Source organism: Helianthus annuus, chromosome 14 (genome assembly GCF_002127325.2).
Source record: "Helianthus annuus cultivar XRQ/B chromosome 14, HanXRQr2.0-SUNRISE, whole genome shotgun sequence".
Taxonomy (NCBI): domain Eukaryota; kingdom Viridiplantae; phylum Streptophyta; class Magnoliopsida; order Asterales; family Asteraceae; genus Helianthus; species Helianthus annuus.
The window spans coordinates 166,476,971-166,499,365 of record NC_035446.2 but is presented as its reverse complement, the minus strand read 5'-3'; the positions used below and the strand labels follow the sequence as shown (position 1 = coordinate 166,499,365).

The 22,395-nt window shown below is 38.1% G+C and overlaps 1 protein-coding gene, 1 long non-coding RNA gene and 1 other non-coding gene across 4 annotated transcripts; 2 read left to right on the top strand and 1 right to left on the bottom strand.

Moving 5' to 3' along the window:
• Nucleotides 1–2,780: 2,780 nt before the first annotated feature.
• On the top strand, nt 2,781–3,848 carry LOC110906253. The gene is made up of 2 exons (XR_002573779.1): nt 2,781–2,863; nt 3,745–3,848. It is a non-coding gene; the product is annotated as an uncharacterized LOC110906253 (long non-coding RNA).
• A 9,716-nt stretch (nt 3,849–13,564) lies between these two features.
• On the top strand, nt 13,565–21,781 carry LOC110906251. 2 transcript variants are annotated; one of them, XM_022151448.2, is made up of 6 exons: nt 13,565–13,708; nt 20,729–20,784; nt 20,883–20,955; nt 21,083–21,148; nt 21,234–21,320; nt 21,433–21,781. In XM_022151448.2, the coding sequence occupies exons 1-6, from the start codon at nt 13,688–13,690 to the stop codon at nt 21,673–21,675; spliced, it is 546 nt and encodes a 181-aa protein (XP_022007140.1). In that variant the 5' UTR covers nt 13,565–13,687; the 3' UTR covers nt 21,676–21,781. The 2 variants fall into 2 exon arrangements, with proteins under 2 accessions (XP_022007140.1, XP_022007139.1); XM_022151447.2 differs by having other exon boundaries at nt 21,427–21,781.
• LOC118486910 lies at nt 16,363–16,468 on the bottom strand. Its single transcript, XR_004880077.1, has one exon. It is a non-coding gene; the product is annotated as a small nucleolar RNA R71 (small nucleolar RNA).
• Nucleotides 21,782–22,395: the final 614 nt, after the last annotated feature.

The window sequence follows — 22,395 nt, the reverse complement described above, 5'->3', positions numbered from 1 at the left end:
TTTTTCCACCATGGTTGTAGAAACCATATTCTCACAGCTTCCCCCATCAACAATAACAGAACACACTTTCCCTTTTGTCGTACACTGAGTTCGAAAAATATTATGTCGCAGCCACGTGGTATCATCCAGATCGTCAACGGTCGTGTGAAGTAAACGACGTGTGACGAGTAATTCGCCACGGTCCGGAAGAAGGACCTCCGATTGGGCCTGTTCGTGTTCAGAAAGCTGCTCCGGGTCATCGATTAAGGCTAAGAGCTGTTTGTTCGGACAATCACGCTTGAGATGACCGAACCCCTGACATTTGTAACACCGTAACGCGGTAGAACCAGAACCCGTAGCTGGAACAGTGGCATTGGGCTGCTGCTGTGAATCGGGGTTGGCTGTGGGCTTGACAGCCGAGGATTGGGCCGGCACATGGGTTTGGGACGAGCCCGTGGGCTTGTTGGAGACAGTAAATCGGGGGTGGGTTTGGGCTTCACTAACAGCTACTTTTCGACTCGTAAAGCCAACCGACACACATCGTTAAAACTGAAATATTGTTGCAGGTACACGACATCCGAAATCTCAGTTCGCAACCCGCCCAAAAACCATGCAATAAGTTGTTCTTCGTCCTCTTCCATGTCACACCTCAACCTCATTCATTCAAACTCCCCAATAAATTCCTCCACGGACAATGAACCTTGACGAAAATTATGATACTCCAAGTATGTGTCTTGCTTGTGCGTAACCGGCAAGAATTTTTTTTTCAACAAACTACGCATCTTATCCCACGAACGAACCTTCCGTTTCCCTTCCCGTCTACGTTTTGCTTGCACATGTTCCCACCATAACGAAGCATGTTTACGAAATTTTAGGGCTACGAGTTTTACCTTTAATTCTTCCGGGACGTCTCGAATATCAAAAACTCGTTCCACCGTTTGTAGCCACTCAAGAAAATCATCTGGTTGCACCTTACCTTCGAATTCTGGGACTTCCAAACGAAATCCAAGGGCCCTTAGCGGGTCCACCTGCTGACCGTGAGCCGGAGGAGCCGGCGGTGTTCGGTAGCGGCGGTGGGGCGGTGATTGACGATAACGTTGGTCAGCAAAGACGTTGTGGTCGTATTCTTCGTATTCAGAATCAGTAATCGTGGTGTCATCATGATCACCCAACCAATCAACCTGACGAACCTCCAAATCCCGAATCCTCTGTCTCAATCGCTCGATCTCAGCATCACGCGGATCAACAGGGTGATCGTTCTCTGGTGGTCTGCGATTTGGTTGGGGCCGAAACACTGGTCCATGGCCTGACATGCTGAGAATACCTGGTCTCTGATTACCACTTGATAGGATTCGATTGTATGTAACCTAGGCTTTACCCTAGCGGCACCACCCTTGGCCAACCAAGACGATGATGACGGTTTAGTGATCCGGCCAACCGGAATTCACCAAGAACGCACGTACGTTCCCAAAGAGAAGAAACAATTTTCAAAAGTCAAGAATCATCCATTCCAACCAATTCTCCAAGTTTTTAAACAAACCACAAGATAAGGATAAAACTAAAAATTCAAACTTAACCAAATAAAAAAAACAAGCTGGAGATAAAAATAACCGAAAATAATTAAAAGTAAATAACCGAGACTCTTGGTTGGAACTTCGAACAAATCCGGACCGATTCTAGCCACTTCCCGTGTTAACGTCGTGTTGGTCCGCATCACCCTCCCTCTCTTTGGTCGTCTCCTACCAGTGATCATCGAACACAACATCAACCACAACAGCACATCATCAGCATCCGCGAACCACCATCGTCCGACACCAAAGGGTAACAAAAATCTTAAATAGGTTTGAAATTTCATGTGTTTTGATGTTGTTTATGGTTGTTTAGACGATTTTTAGGGTGATTATGTTGTTTAGATGATTTTTAGGGTGATTACACACGATTTCTAGGGTTGAAAATTAAAATTCAAACATTATGTTATGGAGCGATGAACTTATGCATCAATTTGTTTGTGATAGAAACCATGAGTAAGGACGTTATGGCGCAATTTCTTTTGTTTTACATGACCCAACCCGAACCGACCAGATACGAACCGATTTTTTTTACTTATATACCTAGGGGCCTAGAATTTTTAAAAATGTTTCGCACCCCCATGGAAAAATTCATGGGTCCGCCACTGGTTGTAAATTCTTAGAATTATAAACATACTGGATTTTAAATAGTGTTTTTAATCTGTAGGACTTTTTTTTACATTTTTTTTTAATTTTTATGGGCTAGAATTACACCAAATTTGTTTATAGTGGGGCTCAAACCCTTAACATAAAGAGAACAAAACCTTAAACAATTTTAAGTGTAGATGATTTTGAAACCTGTGTCTTTTTTAGAAATAGAACCAATCCTAAATTAACAGATCCCGAAGATTTTAGTTGTCACTTATAAACTTTTATTAGAGAAAAATGCAATTTGCGTCCCTGTGGTATGTCCCAAACATCAACCTGAGCCCCTAAATTACATTTTTGGTTTTTTGAGCCCCTGACCTTATGAATTCATAACAGTTTGAGTCCCTGCCGTCAGGGTTCCGTCAGTTTGACCGTTTGACAATTGTGAAAAGTCCTTTATGCCATTGACCCTTAACATCTACAATTAATAGAAGATAAGAATGATCAGATCAGTTTCATCACACTTCTCAACCCTTAACATCCCAACTCCCAACACCCATCTTCATCTTGATCTTCCGATTAACATCCCATCATCATCATCATCATCATCTTCATCTTGATCTTCCGATTATCATCATCATCATCTTCATTTTCATCATCTTCGTTCATCATCTTCATCAGCTTCATCTTCATCATCTTCATCGATAACAACCCAAGGTAAAACAGAGGTTAGATTCTTCATCATCTTCATCTTCATCGATAACAATCCACATTTTCATATTGTTTGATTCTTGTGGTTTTTTGTCTCGGATATCAAAACAGGGGTTTGGTTTTGTTTGATTCTTGTGGGTTTTTGTCTAGGGTATCAAAACAGAGGGTTATCTTCATACGGGTTAGATAACTCATATACGGTTTTGAATGTGTTTTGGTTTTGTTTGATTCTTGTGGGTTTTTGTCTCGGGTATCAAAACAGAGGTTTTGAATGTGTTTTGGTTTTGATTCTTGTGGGTTTTTGTTTCGAGGTTTTCAATGTGTTTGAGAACTGTTTAAAAAGAACTGATCGGATCAGTTTCGGATTGATCAGCTTCGGATTGAACACATCAATATTGATACTTGAAATGTGAAAATTGATTTTTGGTAAATTTCGAATCGTTTTGGTTGGTTGTTTGAGTTTGGGTATTTTGGGTTTGATTCAATGATTTGAATGTGTTATTTGGGTATTTTTGGGTTTGATTCTGTGATATCCCACATCGGTTGTGAAGGGGAACGGAGGCTTCCTTATAAGGGGCTTGATACCTTCACCATCATGACGCGTTTTAAAGCCGTGAGGGGCGGACGCTGAGAGCGTGCTGGCTGCCAAAGCGGACAATATCATGGTGCGGTTACGCTGGGCTGTTACAGATTCAATGATGGGTTTGATTCAATGATTTGAATGTGTTCCTCATCAATGATTTGAATGTGTTATTTGGGTATTTTTGGGTTTGATTCAATGATTTGAATGTGTGATTTGAATGTGTTCCTCATCAATGATTTGAATGTGTTATTTGGGTATTTTTGGGTTTGATTCGATGATAACAGTTATTTAGTTTTGGTTTGATTCGATGTACAGAATGGCTGCGGATGTAAAGATACGCAAAACACCAACTACGAAGGCGAGAACACTTGACAACCTCCTAGAAGATGGTGCGGTGCACATAAGGAAGTGATTGATATGAATGAATACAACCCCAGTGTAGGTCTTCGATTTTCCTTGAAATTCCAGAGCTCGCTAATTACATATCTACCACTTGGGTTATATTCAGTCATATGAATTAATATAACCCCAGTGGCAGATATGTAATTAGCGAGCTCTAGAATTTCATATCTACCACTTGGGTTATATTCATTCATATGAATGAATATAACCCCAGTGGCAGATATGTAATTACCTACACTGAGGTTATATTCATTCATATCTGCTACATTACGAAGTGCACCCGTCAGTAAAGATCCACAATTGCTTGTGGATCTTTGACGTTTTGTCTCTGTATTGTATGTCACGGTCTTTTGTTATCGAGTCTGTAAGTTCCGTCAAGTCTACGAAGTTGGTATGACGTTTTGTCTCTGTATTGTATGTATTAAAAGTTTACATTTAATATACAGTTTAGGCTTTAATAATTTGTTAGATATAGTATACATTTAATTATTATATTGCATTTATTAGATTGCATTTATTTTAAAATAAAAGAGAATTTAGGCTTTAATAATTTGTTATATATAGTATACATTTTATTATTATATTGCATTTATTTAAAAGGAGTTAATTATTAGATTGCATTTATTTAAAAAGAGTTAATTATTAGATTGCATTTATTTAAAAATAAAAGAGTTAATTTGAATTATTAGATTTCTTAAGAAAAAAGCAAAAAAAATGAATTTAGGGGTTCAGGTTGATATTTCACTCATACCATAGAGACGCAAAGTGTTTTTAATATATGCCAAAAGACGGTCTTACCCCTGCCTCAAACAGTCAAACTGACGGTAGGGACTCAAAGTGTTATGAATTCATAAGGTCAGGGACTCAAAAAACCAAAAATTTAGTTTAGGGGCTCAGATTGATGTTTGGGACATACTACAGAAACGCAAATTGCATTTTTCTCCTTTTATTATTATATATAACAAGTTGTGGTTTTTAAATGTTGTAAGGAAATGATTGAGAAATAAAAAGTTTTTGAAAAAAAAAATAGAAACTGATTATAATATTTTCCACCTTCGTTTATGTTAATCGTTGAAGTTTGTACCTTGGGATGGTAATGGGTCAGGTTTAGAAAATCCTAACTCCAAACCTGATTAGATAAGTTTGTTCCAAACCTGTCGTGTTTCTATCGGGTAATTACCCTTTGGGTATTGGATATACCTACCGGTTTTGAGTAAGTCCATTAATTATAGAAATTACCCATTGGGTATAACCAGCCAAAACTCGCAAGTATCTATGTGGTAACTACTAATCAATTAAATTTAACATTACCACAATAAAGATATATCAAATGGCTACAGCGTATATATATAAAATACCAAAATGTATATAAAAAATATAATAAAATGCATAGATGACAAAAATAGTATACACCAATAATTGATATATCATGTCATATATACATACTAAAAAATAAAAGAAATTATATCTGACATACAATCAGGTAAATGGTACACTTTATCAGGTAATCGGTTCAGGCAAATGGTATACCACTAAATCCCAAACCCGCGAAAAAAAAATAAAAACTAATCCTAAACCCGGTCCATTACCCAACTACCAGACCCAAACTCTTCCCAAATGTGTCGGGTTTCGGGTTAACCCACCGGGTTCAGGTTTGATTGTCATCCATATTTGTACCTGCCATTTGATTTTCACCATCAAAAGGGCGCTCTTAGATGTTTGATTTTAATAAGATTGAGTGGTGTGGGTTAGCGTCCCTCCCCACATCACCCTTTTGGGCACCAAACACCGCCCCGTGGCGCTAGAGGGGAGAGCTATTGAGGGTTAACCAACACAATAACGATCATCAATCAGAATCATTTCTTTTATGATTTTCTTTTTCTTTTATATTGTTTCAAAGAAGGCTTTAAAGAGGGCGTTATCTCAAACCGTTTATATTAACGATAAAGCTTATCGCTTATGTGACGCATACGTGAGATTAACATATAGCCTAAGAGAGAGTGTCATCTGAAGGAGAGAGATTAGTGAATGGGAGTAGAGGGTGTGTTCTTGAGAGAGGTAGACTAGGCTGATGTCGCCTCATTTTTCATCATCGTATTATGTGGATGCTCTAGAAAATACAAGCAAGAAATGGAAGACTATAATACTTATTAGCCTTTAATTTTAAATATTTGTTTGTAAGATTAAATATATTACGTATTAATATTTAATCTATAGCCATCATAATCATTTGCATTATAGAGATCAAAATATATTAGAACCTATTATTTAATTAGTTGGTAATTGTTGATGGACCATATTGCCCTTAGTAACTAATTAGGTTTCCTCCTGGGTGCTTATATAAGGAGAGTTATGTGGAGGTTTAGGGGTTACTCAGTTTCACAATTCACACACCCCATTAGCCATAACATCATCACGAAACCTCCTCTCCATAACCGATATCCTTTTCGGTTTCTAAGTCCCCATCATCAGTTAGCATCCTAAGGAGGAACCAGATCACCTTGACAAAGATGTCGAACTCCATGTCGTCTTCTCTCACTGGATTCTCCTCTGCACTGTCTGCGGTGACAGGTATGATTTATATGTTTTCCTTCATGCACAAACAGAACTGAACCAACATGTGGTATCAGAGCATATGCTGATTAGTCAGTTCTGTTTTCGTATCCATAATTCTGGGATTGAAACTTGGAAAACGGAATTTTTTTGAAACCTTATGAACATAACAGCCGATTTCGAGTCATGGAGATCGACTCGAGATCTCTGTTTTCGGGAAAAAGATTAATTATTTGTTCACCGAATTAACTGGATTATGTTTTTTAACCGAAATCTATTTAGAAAAACTAATAAAATTCAGGTTTCGGGTTCCAGAATTTATGTTTTATGTTTTAGGGTTCATCATGTTCTTGAGAAAATTCGAAGTATTCTGTTATGTTTTGGAATGATTTAGGATTAATGGGTGTTTTTTCCATGTTTGATCTAATTTTATCTTTTAATTTTTATTCGAAACTGTTATTAGATAAACAGTTATTATTTTCGAAATATGTTGATAAAATTAGATCACTTTAAAACAGGAAATAATATCTCATAATCCCTTAATTTCGAATTTTCGGTTATGATATCACAATTAACAGCTGTGACAGGAAGTTTCGAGATCATCAGGTTGCGACTCGAGACCGTAGTTGCGACTCGCAACCATAACGTCATTACTCGAAACCGTAGTTGCGACTCGCAACCATAACGTCATTACTCGAGATCGTAGTTGCGACTCGCAACCATAACGTCATTACTCGAAACCGTAGTTGCGACTCGCAACCATAACGTCATTACTCGAGACCATACTTGCGACTCGCAACCATAACGTCATTACTCGAGACCGTGGTTGCGACTCGAGACCATAACGTCATAACTCGAGACCGTGGTTGCGACTCGAAACCGTGATCCGCGCTAACGGGTGGTTTGCTATTAAATAAATGGTTTTGTAATTTACTTAGTTAACTAATCAGAATCAGATAATGTTTTGCAAAACCAGAATAGCTTAACTTGAATGAGCTTTTGATATATCATTTCTGGCCAAAGCTGACTTGATACATCTACTTATCATTCAAGTATTACGAAAGCTATGTTAAGTGTGCATCATAAGCATGAATGTTTTAATATCTGGCCAAAGCTGCTTTAATTCTTTCATAGATGGCATACTTAACAAGTGCATAACTAAAGTGATTGTTTCAATTTCTGGCCATAGTTGATTTGTTACAACCACTTTGCACATATGCTTAAATGATCACACTTCTGGCCAAAGCTGTTTTGTTTTCGTTTAAGTAGAAATTTTTAGTTAAGTCTATTATTTTGATGTTAGTAATAGACATTATCACAACTTCATTATGTAAAATGGTCATTATTTTGCCTGCCTTAGTTTAACGTGCCCTTAGATCACATTAGGATTTCTTCCTTAGTATCATAACTTGCTCATCTTATTTCCACTATCAGCACCCAACTGCGGGATTCCACCTTTGACTGGTGATAACTTTGCTGCATGGAAGGATGCTCTCATGCTTACTCTCGGATTGCTTGATTTTGATTATGCTCTAAGAGAGAAAAAGCCAGCGGACCTTACCACTCAAAGTACTGCTGCTGAGCAGTTAACTCATGAAAAGTGGACTAGGTGTAACCGCATGTCTCTCATGTTTATGAAGCAATCCATAAGCAATGCAATCAGGGGAGCTATTCCTGATTCTGAAGATGCTAAAACCTACTTGGAACATGTGGAGGCGCAGTTCAAAGGGACGTCTAAGGCGCATGCTAGTACTCTTATTCTCAAGCTGGTGACAACTAAGTATGATGGGAGGAGCGGCATTCGCGAGCACATCATGATGATGAATGACATGGCCAATAAGCTGAAGGGGCTGGAAATGGAAATCAGTGATGGTTTCCTTGTTCATTTCATCATTACTTCGCTTCCTTCATCCTTTGAAGCATTTAAGATCAATTACAACACTCAGAAGGAAAAATGGACGATGAGTGAGCTGGTCGCCATGTGCGTACAGGAGGAAGAGCTCATGAGGATGGATCGCACTACTGATGTTGCCAACTTCACCACCTCCAACTCTAAGAAAAGGAAGAACAATTATCATAGGAAGGATGCTTCAAAAGTCCAAAGGCCTAATCCCAACTCTAATACAAGTACACCTTCCAGCTCTAAGAACTCCTTAGGCAGTATCCGCTGCAAGTTCTGTAAAAAGACAGGACATATGCAGAAGGAATGCCCTGACTTTAAGGAGTGGCTGGCTAAGAAAGGTAACGATTATTTTATGATACTTGAGTCCTATAATTTAAGTGTTCCTGCTAATTCTTGGTGGTTTGATTCTGGTTCTATGGTTCATGTTACCAATTCAACTCAGGGATTCCTTTCAATCCGGAAGCTGGAAAGAAACCAAAGAACGCTTAAGGTTGGGGATGATCGAGAATTAGAAGTGAAGGCCATTGGAACATTACAATTAGTTATGAAAACTGGTTTATGTATTAAACTTTATGATACCTTATATGTTCCTGAGGTAACTCGGAACCTTATATCAGGACCAAAGTTAGACATGGACGGTTTTATTGTTTCCCATGGTCATCGCAAACTCTCTATCCATTATGATTCTGTTCTTTATGGTACTGGTGTTCTGGATGGAGGTCTCTATAGATTAGAACTAGATGATGGCTTTTCCAAATCTTTGTTGTCATATAACATTAATGAATCACTCACAAAGATGGAAGAGAAACGAGACTTAGAGACTTCATCCATGTTGTGGCATCAGCGTTTAGGCCACATTTCAAAAGAGCGATTAAATCGTCTCGTAAAGGATGAAGTCTTACCTCCTCTCGATTTCTCTGACTTTGGAACATGTGTCAAATGTCTTAAAGGTAAAATGACATTAGCGAATAAGAAAGGTGCCACTAGGAGTTCTAATTTATTAGAACTCATTCACACTGACATTAGTGGTCCCTACCAAATCGCTGGCATAACAGGACATACTTCATTTATCACTTTTATTGATGATTATTCTCGTTACATGTACTTGTATCTTATTAAGGAGAAATCTGAATCTCTAACAACTTTTAAAGATTATAAGGCTGAAGTTGAAAAGCAATTAGATCGTCAGATTAAAGTTGTGAGATCAGATAGAGGCGGTGAGTATTATGGAAGACATACTGATGTGGGTCAAGCTCCTGGTCCATTTTATGAGTTTTGTAAGGGCCAGGGGATTGTGAACCAATACACCATGCCTGGTACACCTCAGCAGAACGGTGTCGCTGAAAGAAGAAACCGTACCCTTATGAACATGGTGCGCAGTATGTTAGCTAACACTAACTTACCATTATTCCTCTGGACTGAAGCGTTGAAAGCAGTTGTTCATATACTCAATAGAGTTCCTTCTAAGTCTGTCCCTAAAACTCCTTATGAACTTTGGACAGGAAGGAAACCGAGTCTTAAATATATGAAAGTATGGGGCTGCATTGCTGAAGCAAAACTTTACAATCCTTTCCTAAGGAAACTTGACCCTAAAACAGTTACTTGTTTCTTTATCGGGTATCATGAGAACTCTAAGGGTTATCGTTTCTATTGTCCTTCCCATGTCACCCGTATTGTTGAAACCAAGCGTGCCGCGTTCCTGGAGGATTTCAAGGTCAGTGGGAGCAGTACCAACCCTTACGAAGAATTGCAAGAAGTACAAGACGCGGGGGGGAGAGACTCGTCGCTTACCATTACTCCGATTACTCCTCTTGTACCCAATGCAATTATTACACCTGAAGCTACTGCACCAACTCCAAATTCACCTCTACAATCAGAACCCATTATACCTCATGACGAAGGCACATCAAACGCTCAAAACCAAGACAACGCTGAACCCGATAATCTACTCAGGAGGTCATCCAGGCAAAGAAGGCCTCCTAATTGGGATGATTATGTTACCTACCTGACTGAAATGGATCCCGGAAAGCTAAATGATCCTATCTCTTACAATGAAGCCATTAGCAGTGATCAGTCTTCTGAATGGAATAAAGCAATGATTGATGAGCTTGATTCCATGAAGAAAAATGACGTTTGGGATTTGGTAGAATTACCCAACGGAGTCAAACCCGTAGGATGCAAATGGGTGTTCAAAACAAAACTGGATCCGAATGGGAACGTTGAACGCTACAAAGCGAGATTGGTTGCAAAGGGCTACACTCAGAAAGAGGGAATTGATTATCAAGAGACGTTTTCACCTGTCTCTCGTAAAGATTCATTAAGGATCGTCATGGCCCTAGTAGCTCATTTCGATTTAGAGCTGCATCAGATGGACGTTAAAACCGCTTTCCTTAACGGAGACTTGGACGAAGATGTTTACATGAAGCAACCTGAAGGCTTTGAACCTGAAGGTCAGGAGCATCTAGTCTGTAAGCTGAAGAAATCCATTTACGGGTTGAAACAAGCATCACGTCAGTGGTACCTCAAGTTTGATGAAGTCATGAAGAAGCAAGGTTTTATGAAGAATCAAGTGGATCAATGCACCTACCTCAAGATGAGTGGGAGCGACTTTACTATACATGTCCTTTACGTAGATGATATTCTATTGGCAAGTAATAGTTTAGACATGTTGCATGAGTCGAAGCGTTTACTCTCGCATAACTTCGACATGAAGGATCTCGGAGATGCATCTTACGTCATTGGCATCGAAATTCACCGAGATAGAAACAAAGGGATCTTAGGATTGTCCCAAAGGGCCTACATAGATCGTGTCCTTACACGATACAACATGCAACAGTGCAAACCCTCCGTCGCTCCAGTAGTTAAGGGAGATGTTTTCGGTTCGTTTCAGTGTCCGACAACAGAGGTTGAGAAGGAGCAAATGAGCCAGATACCTTATGCATCAGTAGTCGGGAGCTTGATGTATGCTCAAGTCTGTACTCGTCCAGATATCGCTTATATTGCTGGAATGCTAGGCCGTTATCAGACTAATCCTGGCTTAGATCACTGGAAAGCAGCTAAGAAGGTACTTCGATATCTGCAAGGGACGAAAGACTATAAACTGACTTATAGAAGAAGTGATCATTTAGAAGTGGTGGGCTATTCTGATTCTGACTTTGCCAAATGCAAAGATGACAAGAAATCCACTTCGGGCTATATCTTTATGTTAGCAGGCGGCCCTATCTCTTGGAAGAGTCATAAACAACAGTTGACCACAACTTCCACAATGATGGCGGAATACATTGCTGTCTATAACGCAACCTGTCATGGAATGTTGATTAGAAACCTGGTCACTGGACTCAAAATCGTTAATTCCATTTCTAGACCATTGAAGCTTTACTGTGATAATTCAGCTGCCGTTAGTTTCTCGAACAGTAACAGTTCGACTGGAGCTGGTTTATATCTCGATACGAAATATCTATTTGTACGTGAACGAGTTGAGGAAAATAATCTTTGTATCGAGTATATTAGTACTAAGGATATGCTTGCGGATCCGATGACTAAAGGTCTCCCTCCTAAGGTTTATGAAGAACATGTTCGGAATATGGGATTTAGTAAAGACCTTATTTGAGCATATTGTACTAGCTTATGTTTTATGTTTAATGAAATTTCCTCAAAGTTTGATTTTGTATGTCTGTTAGAATATGTTCAACCGGTATAATGGCATATAGACAAATAAAAGTTACAAATCAAACAAAGGGCTTACGCGTATTTTGATCATGATGATTAGGTTTTAAATTAAGGCTATAGTATGATTAATGGGGTTCCTGAGTCGCATAATGATTCAACGGCTGTATTTTTCTGCTATAGTACTTGTTTAAGGCTAAAATGAGTGTTAACTCCTGATCAGGCTTATCTAATACTCATAGTAAATGATTACTCGGCTAAGTGGGAGAATGTAAGATTAAATATATTACGTATTAATATTTAATCTATAGCCATCATAATCATTTGCATTATAGAGATCAAAATATATTAGAACCTATTATTTAATTAGTTGGTAATTGTTGATGGACCATATTGCCCTTAGTAACTAATTAGGTTTCCTCCTGGGTGCTTATATAAGGAGAGTTATGTGGAGGTTTAGGGGTTACTCAGTTTCACAATTCACACACCCCATTAGCCATAACATCATCACGAAACCTCCTCTCCATAACCGATACCCTTTTCGGTTTCTAAGTCCCCATCATCAGTTAGCATCCTAAGGAGGAACCAGATCACCTTGACAAAGATGTCGAACTCCATGTCGTCTTCTCTCACTGGATTCTCCTCTGCACTGTCTGCGGTGACATGTATGATTTATATGTTTTCCTTCATGCACAAACAGAACTGAACCAACATTGTTAGCTTGATTTTAGTTTGTAGTTTTGCAGCTTCTTTTGAGGGCTATTAATCAAATTAGAGTATAATATTTATTAGCTTGATTTTTTTTGAACGATCAATAAAAGTCTGGTCATTCAGGTAAATCCAATGATAAAAGGTCACCTATGTCTGCGAATGCTAATGACGCTGGTAACCTGACTTATCATCATTTCAGAGAAAACACATCACCCCAAGATCCGCTCTAATAAAACCTGTGACTCAACCCAAAATAATTTTTGTTTTATACAAACTCCAACTCATGAACTATTTTAGAAAGCCATACCAACGCACGGAAAGGCGTGTTGCATTTTAAGTCTTACCTCACATGAACAACTATCTAATTATCCAATAACATTGATACAATTAATTAATTTGCAGAGGTTCTATTATATTTAATCACTTTATTTATAATTGAAAATATATTGACATTGTCTATAATATGAGAGGAAACATGAGACACGTGATACGGTACTAGATGCAAAATGGGGGTTGTTACTGGTAGTAGCATTTTTAGGGTCCTACCATAAGTTTAATGATCAATAAAAGATTCAATGTATTCTCATAATTATAAATTAAATTATCTATAAACATCACTGTTTTTACATTTTCTGAATTCATTCATTTTTCTCGTCTAACTAAACGATAAAACCATTTTAAGTAGTTTATTTATTTATTAATTTTTGAATCAAATAAAGAGTTAAATTAGTATAATAAGAATGAATTACATGGAAAATAAAAATATTTGTGGTTTGTTGAAATTTCAATTTATTTGTGGTTTGTTGAAATTTCAATTTTAGAAGGTTTGAGAAACCACGTCTATAATTCATATTAATCGTTGTTGAAATTTCATATTCTATATTATATTGTTCCCGTTGATGCTAACCAACTTTTGGGCTAATTACAGCCGTAGAAAGTCATCAACTTTTAATCTCAGCCGTTTAAAGTCTCTAAATTCCTTCTAGAAGCAGCGGTTCTCGGCAGTTCAGCACTCTCTCACCCATGATCTTGCGGTTTTCTGCAGTTTATTGACGGGTGGTCCGTAGGACAACCCTTAGTGGTGTTAAATGACAAGTTTATCCCTCATTTAATTGTGTAATTGTCTTGAATTAGATGACTACAGTTGCTTATGTTTCAGGTACATTCGGAGCTTAAAATTGTGGAAATGAAGCTTCGGAATAGGCGCGGTTGGATTAGAGATTGAAAGATGGAGAATACATGAAGAAAATAATTTATTAGAACTGAAGAATTAAGAAGATAGCATGATAGAGGACGAAATTACGAGAACGTAGGCGAAAACGGTGAAGAAAACGGAGTTGAAACGAAAAAGTTATGCTGAAAACAAAATTTCATGCTGAAGCCTACCGTAAATTACGGTGGTACCGTAATTTACGGTAGACCCCAGCATTTTTCGACCACCGTAAGGCAGTAGAGACCCACCGTAACACTTTTTGGTCCACCGTAACTTACGGTGGTACCGTAATTTACGGTGGAGGCTGCGAGGAAAACGTAACTGCCTTCATTTAATCAGTTTTATGGTGTCTTTTCATGTATTCTCATCATTGGACGGTTAGAGAACACCTTGGGGGCGATTTTGGCTATCTTGGCTTGGTTTTAGACAATTTCTATCATTCGGTTTGTGTATTCGATTCGTATGAACATTAATCGTTGTGTGAAGATGATGTACCAAGTCATGCGTGGCTAAACTTTTGGTGATCATCCTAGATGTAAGGTTTGCTTTTGAAACACTATGTTTGTGCTTGAATTTCTAGAATAATAACTTTGAATGTTTGTTTGAGTTATTATGGTGTTTGGATATTTGTTTGTAAATTGTTGATTATTGTTTGATTTTAACCTAAACCATACGTTCTTGGTGCCGCTGGCAATCGAGATATCATGGGAGGGATTAGGGTTGGATAATTGTCAATTGATCATCGAGTAACAACCTCGCATTTTATAATCCGAGTACTTAGTTCTCTTTCATCACAAACAGATAATCAAACACGAGCCATGTCTATGTGGTTCTTTCTAGTAAGCATAAACATTAGTGTGGATTAAAACCTGAAATCTAGGATGGTCGCTTGTTCCTAATCTGTTTACAAAAACACTCTTTGATTTGCAATTTAGTTATTAATTTAGTTTTCGAAAACAACAATCCAACTCATTGATCTTTATTTTTCTGCAAATTAGGTTAATTGTAGTTAATTGCAAAGCTATAAAATCAACACACTTTCCACATACTCCCTGAGTTCGATACCCTATTACCGCTATCTATAGTTGTTTGGGGATTAAATTTGCGTGACCCACAACATCACGTCAAATTTTGGCGCCGTTGCCGGGGAGTAGTGCGCAACGTGTGTTAGTTTAATAGTTTTGTTTGTTATTTTCGGGTTTACGTTGGTTGTGGTTAGTGTGCAGGTACTTTAGGTGTATGCATACTAGAGGCTCTCACAGGTCATCACCGCTATCGTTTGATCCGGAAATTGAAAGAACGCTAAGACAAAACCGAGTTTTAGTGCGAGAAAACAAAATCATTGGTTCACCCACTTCACCCATCACACCGAGAAACATCATGGCTGATTCCCAAATTCCACCTACAACGGGTCAATCATCCTCAACCTTTATACCCACTTCCACCCAACCATCACCAAACACCACATTACCTAATACCACCGCTGAATTCACACCATCTAATGTCACCCAACCAATCACCACTCAAACTGAGCCTTCCATCACCTACAATCCATCCACCACCATCCCACCATTATCTCATTTCTTTCCCCCAACTACGGGTCAATCAACATCCACCTTTTCAATTGCACCAAATTCAACTATTGTGCATACTACCTCATCATTTAGACCACAACAATCGGGTTTTCAGTATTCAACCATTCCATTTGGGCAATCATCGGGAATTCAAGGAGATGGGTATGATGAAGGATTTGAAGACTTTGAGGGGTATGAAGATGATGGGTATGGTTATGGAGATTATGGTGATCAAGGGGATTTTGGGTATGTTCAAAGTCAATCTCAAGGGATGGCGAGTGTTGGTGGAATGCAACATCAACAACTTATACCACAACACATTCGGCCAAGACCACAAGGGCCACCAATGCCACAACCGATTCCATTGCAACAGGTCCGGCCACAACATGTACACCAACAACCATTTCAAAGACCGCCTCAGCGCCCACCGATGCGACCACAACAGTTTCAACAACCGATCGCACCACAGGGGCAAGTACCAAGACCGAATGGGCCGATTATTCCGAGAGGTAGGTATGGTGTGCCACGAAGACATCTTAGAGAACAAGCAAGGGGAATAGAGGCACATTTCAGGCCAATCATTACTCAAAACCCCTCACCGGTGGTTATCCCTCACAACAACCAAGGGAGAACTTTTGAAGTAAGAACAAACTCGTTGCAAAGTTTACCGAAGTATAAAGGGTTAGCAACGGAGGAGCCGTACTTTCATCTAGAGGCCTATGACTCAATTTGCAACACTTTTGGGAGTCAAGGTTTTTCGGCCGATGAAGTCAAGTTAGTCTTATTTCAGTTTTCGTTGGAAGAGAAAGCTAAGAAATGGTTCTATACATTACCTTCAGCATCAATTTATACATGGGGGGAGATGCAACAAACCTTTTTGGATGAGTTTTACACCGCCCAAAAGACCAATGATGCACGGAAGGGATTGAGAAGCTTTCAACAACAACATGGTGAGATGTTTCATGAGGCGTTTGAGCGTTTCAACATGATGATTAAAAACTGCCCTCATCATGGAATTGAGTTATGGGAGTTGATGAATGCCTTTCATGAGGGGTTGAGTGCCGAAGATGCACGTGATTTGATGTCTATCACCGGTGGGACTTTTGGAACGAACTATGAGAATGAAGATTGGGAATTTTTGGAAAGCATGGCAACTACATCAAAGAGGAAAGCTCAAGCCTCAAGAAGAGCCCGACCGACCACTAACCGACCGCAAGTGCACGCCATAGATGATGGTAATGTTCAAACCACTAACCAAATTTATGATGTTTGTGCTTTGTGTAATGAAATAGGTCATGCGGCTGAAAATTGCCAAGAGATGTTGGAAGGGCAATACGAGGAGGTCCATGCGGCTCAAGGTCAAGGTCAAGGAGGAGGTGGTAGGAACTACAACAACATGAATTCTAATACCTACCACCCCGGATTGAGGAACCACCCGAACTTTAGATATGGGAACCCTTCAAATCAAGCAAACCCGAATTTCCAAGGAAACCAAGGATTTCAAAGGCAATATCAAACGGGTCAAAGTTCTTCGGGTGGAAATGAGATGATGGAGATGTTGAAAGCGATGCAAATGGAGATGCAACGAATGAACCAACGTGATGAGGTTCGGATGCAAAAGGACGAGGTTCGTGACAAAAGCATCCAATCGTTGACCACTCAAATGGGTCAACTTGCGAGTGACGTGGCGATTTTAAAGAAAGCAAAAGGCCAGCTACCGAGTGATACGGTGCCAAATCCCAAGAACATAAAAAGCATTAACATCAATGTGGTAAGCACCGTTCCTAGTACCGAATTTAATGAAAAATGTCTAACTTCTTCGTGTCAAGTGAATGCAGGTTTGGAAAAAGATGCCGAAGTCGAGAATGATAAAGAGTATGGAGTGCCAATCGTGCCTATCCGTGTGGGAAAATTAAAAATCTCTCACGCATTGTTGGACTACGGGGCAAGCGTGAGTGTGCTACCAAGCGATCTATACGATATGTACGACTTTGGTCTACTCGAAGGTATAGACACCATGGTGAGCTTAGCGGATGGAAGTTGGAGGCGTCCACGGGGAATGGTTAGGAATGTTAAGATTCAGTTGGGAGAATTTGAATACCCAGTGGATTTCCTAGTTTTGGACTATGCTTCTACCAATATGGCATCACAACAAAGGGTAATTTTAGGTCGACCGTTTCTATACGCAGCAAATGCTCAAATTAATTGTAGAGACGAGATTATTACCATGACCGACAAGAACCGTAGGTTGTACTTTGATGTTCAAACTGGAGGAATTAGTTATGAGTCCATTGAGAGGAAGGGTGGTGAGTCTAGTGATTGTATGAAAAATGTGTTACAACAAATGAGAAAAAAGCACCCACCGGACCGTGAAGAAACATATATGGGTGCGAGCAAGAGTGTATTTGATTACCTACCGAGTCAAAATGAGATGGATGTATTTTGCCCAATGACAAGCTACAGTGGGGGAGGTGATAGGAACCGATTCTTTGAGCCACCATAAATGGTGGTGGCACAGTCTGGCTGAAGACTCGAAACTTAGCGCTGCTCGGGAGGCAACCCGGGGTTTTATATTGATCTTGTTGTTTTTATCTTTCTATGTTTCAGGGCCATGGCGACATTCAAGTGTGGGGAAGATGTACGGATATTTGGGTGAAGGTGGTGATAGGAAGTCGGATTATCTACAACATCTGTTGTGGCAATCTTCACCAGGTCAGTGTACTCTTTCCTTAGTCTTGTTATGTTCTTTAGCTTTGAAATATTGTTAGTTTATTAGTTTGCTTTTGTTTATTAAAAAATATGAAAGAAAAAAAATATAAAATGAAAAATACCAAAAAGAAATTTGGGGTTTGAGAATTAAAGCTTTTGTTGATGTTGAATGAATTTTAGTGATCAAAGCCCTCAAAGCCATACATTGGGACAATGTATCCCAAGTATGGGGATGGGGGAAATTTTTGGGAGTTTCAAAAAAAAAAAAATTTGTAAATCCAAGCGAAAATTGTTAAAATTTGAAAGCTTGATATTGTACCATTTGACCCACCGACACCCATTCCTAGTCTTTTCTTGGTGAGGATTTGAGCCACACATGATTGTTATTGATATTTCATTGTTTGAATGGCGTTGTGTGTTGTGTGTTAATAGAACTTGTGTGTGAATACTTGTTAAATCCTAGAGTTAGCATGCTTTTGAAAATGATAGGGGGACTTTTAGGAAGCCTCGTCTAGATGTGTGAGAGTGTGGGAATTGGGGGTTGGATCTCATACGTTACATATATGAGCTTGGTATTGTGAGGGGTGGGGGTTTGGTCCTTAGAAAGCCATGTTGAGCCTTAGGCCATTCGATTGTGACCCGAGCCTACTTCCTACTAAAATTTTACCTGTTGAGATGACCCGGTTTAGGAAATCTAGTTTGGAGTATTGATGTTTTTGTATATATTGTTGAGTTTGATGTGTTATAAAAAAAATGAAATGAAATGAAAAAAAACAAAAGAAAAAAAAAAGAGAAAAAAAAAAGAAAAAAAATATATTTAGTAGCAATAGTAGTTGAGAATATTGAAGAAGTTGTGTATATATTTGATGGTTGCTTTGTTTAGTGGTAGAAATAAAAACCGGGTCAAATCAATTAGCTTTCGCATATATATTCCACCATTTTCCTACCTTTGCACCTAGCCCCGTCACAACCCGTAAGTCCTTTTGATTCATAAGCATGCTAAATACTCAATAGGAGGAAACTTGATTTGTATACAAGCTTATTGTCGCACACACACACACATGCATTGAGTGGTTTAGCATTATGCTAATAATTCTTGTTACCGATAGATTTTTGTGAGGGGTGTGTCTTGTGGTATGATTGAAAGTTAGTAAAAGGACGGCACATTTAGCTTGGTTTGCATGTTTGATCGCTTTGGTTTTGAAATAGTTTTTGAATGGGTTGCTTGGGACAAGCAACGGTTAAGTGTGGGGATGTGATGGGTGGTCCGTAGGACAACCCTTAGTGGTGTTAAATGACAAGTTTATCCCTCATTTAATTGTGTAATTGTCTTGAATTAGATGACTACAGTTGCTTATGTTTCAGGTACATTCGGAGCTTAAAATTGTGGAAATGAAGCTTCGGAATAGGCGCGGTTGGATTAGAGATTGAAAGATGGAGAATACATGAAGAAAATAATTTATTAGAACTGGAGAATTAAGAAGATAGCATGATAGAGGACGAAATTACGAGAACGTAGGCGAAAACGGTGAAGAAAACGGAGTTGAAACGAAAAAGTTATGCTGAAAACAAAATTTCATGCTGAAGCCTACCGTAAATTACGGTGGTACCGTAATTTACGGTAGACCCCAGCATTTTTCGACCACCGTAAGGCAGTAGAGACCCACCGTAACACTTTTTGGTCCACCGTAACTTACGGTGGTACCGTAATTTACGGTGGAGGCTGCGAGGAAAACGTAACTGCCTTCATTTAATCAGTTTTATGGTGTCTTTTCATGTATTCTCATCATTGGACGGTTAGAGAACACCTTGGGGGCGATTTTGGCTATCTTGGCTTGGTTTTAGACAATTTCTATCATTCGGTTTGTGTATTCGATTCGTATGAACATTAATCGTTGTGTGAAGATGATGTACCAAGTCATGCGTGGCTAAACTTTTGGTGATCATCCTAGATGTAAGGTTTGCTTTTGAAACACTATGTTTGTGCTTGAATTTCTAGAATAATAACTTTGAATGTTTGTTTGAGTTATTATGGTGTTTGGATATTTGTTTGTAAATTGTTGATTATTGTTTGATTTTAACCTAAACCATACGTTCTTGGTGCCGCTGGCAATCGAGATATCATGGGAGGGATTAGGGTTGGATAATTGTCAATTGATCATCGAGTAACAACCTCGCATTTTATAATCCGAGTACTTAGTTCTCTTTCATCACAAACAGATAATCAAACACGAGCCATGTCTATGTGGTTCTTTCTAGTAAGCATAAACATTAGTGTGGATTAAAACCTGAAATCTAGGATGGTCGCTTGTTCCTAATCTGTTTACAAAAACACTCTTTGATTTGCAATTTAGTTATTAATTTAGTTTTCGAAAACAACAATCCAACTCATTGATCTTTATTTTTCTGCAAATTAGGTTAATTGTAGTTAATTGCAAAGCTATAAAATCAACACACTTTCCACATACTCCCTGAGTTCGATACCCTATTACCGCTATCTATAGTTGTTTGGGGATTAAATTTGCGTGACCCACAACATCACGTCATTTATCAAGATGTACCAATCAGAAATGCAGGTTGCAATGCGGTTTAAAATGTGTTCCTTATTTTCAGGGAGTTAGTGGGTTAGTGGACACTTAACTGCATTTTTTGGTGCCTATATAATACAAGTTCAGGTAGTGTAATCTTCTGAATTTTTTTCGCTCTTCCTGTATTCATACAGCAACACATCTGCAGCAATGGATATCTCGGATGACTTCGTGGACATTTATGAAGAAGATCAGCCTGCAAAGAAAGTAAGTTGGAATGTAAGTTGGAATGTTAATTATTAGTTAGCAAAGCATGTGGATGGTTTCTAATTGTTTGTGAATTGCACCAAATATTTAGTCTTCTAATATATGGTAGCAATTGTAATTTTTTCAGCTGGGTTTTGATGCAATGACACCGAAGAAGAATCAAATATGCAGCCCAATGAAAGATTCTCCGAAGGTAACGTTTTAAGTCACAACTAATGTATAAAATTTGTTTTGATATTTAGTCTGATTTGTTAAATTCTATCAATTTATTGTTTCAGACGGACAGTGGAAGTGTAGAGATCATTTCATATGGACAGTATTTTAGTCCATTCAAATCTGAAATGCATAGGGAGGTTATTGAACAGGTGGTGTTTTTTTTAATAAAGTTTTCATTGCATAAGTGCATAATGATTGTTTCACACCTTTATGTTTTTTTAAAATGTATTATACTAATGTTTTTAGTTCTTGTAGTTTCAGAACATAGAAAAGCAAGCTAAAAGAAAGCATGCGCTCCTAACTTGGAAATGGGATGAGGTCATTGATATTACCCAAAGTGAAGATTCGAATGGTCAGAAAGATGATTCTAAGGCAAAACAACAAGATGATTTGGAGTCTGAGTTAAGTGATACAGCAGACTCTTTGGATAGTCCATTGAAAAGATCAAAGATTCCACGTATATCTAAAAATTGCAACGATCATGTTGGATGGGTTGAATTTTAAGTTTACTCAGTTTAAGTCCTGTTTGTCATAGTCATCTTTTATGTTTTGCCTTTCAAGTCAGTGTTTGTTAAGGTTTGTTTGTTCATCTATTTTTAGTTTAATTGTAGTTTCCTTTTTTCAATTTATTTTTCTATGTTTTATCTGTTAACTATATTACTTATTACATATATGTTGATGATTAATTGTTTATTTAATAATAAATATTTCTGTTATGAAAAAAAAAGAAAATATAGGTAGTGGTTTTCACCAATTTGTATGTATGTTTATAAAGGTTAAATCTTCTTTTACTTTCAAAATACGTAAATAAAATTCCAGATATGCATAACTTCAACAGTTATATAAGTAGTTACACATAAGTCATAGAAAAACAATCTAAAAAAATTTAGTACCCAATAATATCCTGTTTCATGTTAACAAATTCCGTGTTCTCAAACAAGAGGCCTATTTAGGTATTTTAAAAAGTATTTAGTCATTTATAGGTTTTTTTAAAATAATAAGTTTTGTATTATTTAGAGTGAAAATTCAAAATAGCATTCAGTTATATAAATAACAAGGGGAAAAGAATAAGATATTTTGAAGAAAAAAAACATATAAATAGTCGGTTATACTGAATTAATATTGAAGTCAGCCTTCTTAGTCACGTTACCATGATCATCGGGCCACTAAGCGATGATCAAGTAACTAACTTAGGGTTTTAGAAATTAATATAATCGTTCGGTT

Bases quoted from the DNA above. Each gene is read 5' to 3' on its own strand.
- LOC110906251 (XM_022151447.2), top strand. From the start codon at position 13,688: ATGATCTTGCGGTTTTCTGCA. The intron at 13,709-20,728 runs GTTTATTGACGG...TGTACCAATCAG, and splicing joins TGATCTTGCGGTTTTCTGCA to AAATGCAGGTTGCAATGCGG. The intron at 20,956-21,082 runs GTAAGTTGGAAT...TAATTTTTTCAG, and splicing joins AAGATCAGCCTGCAAAGAAA to CTGGGTTTTGATGCAATGAC.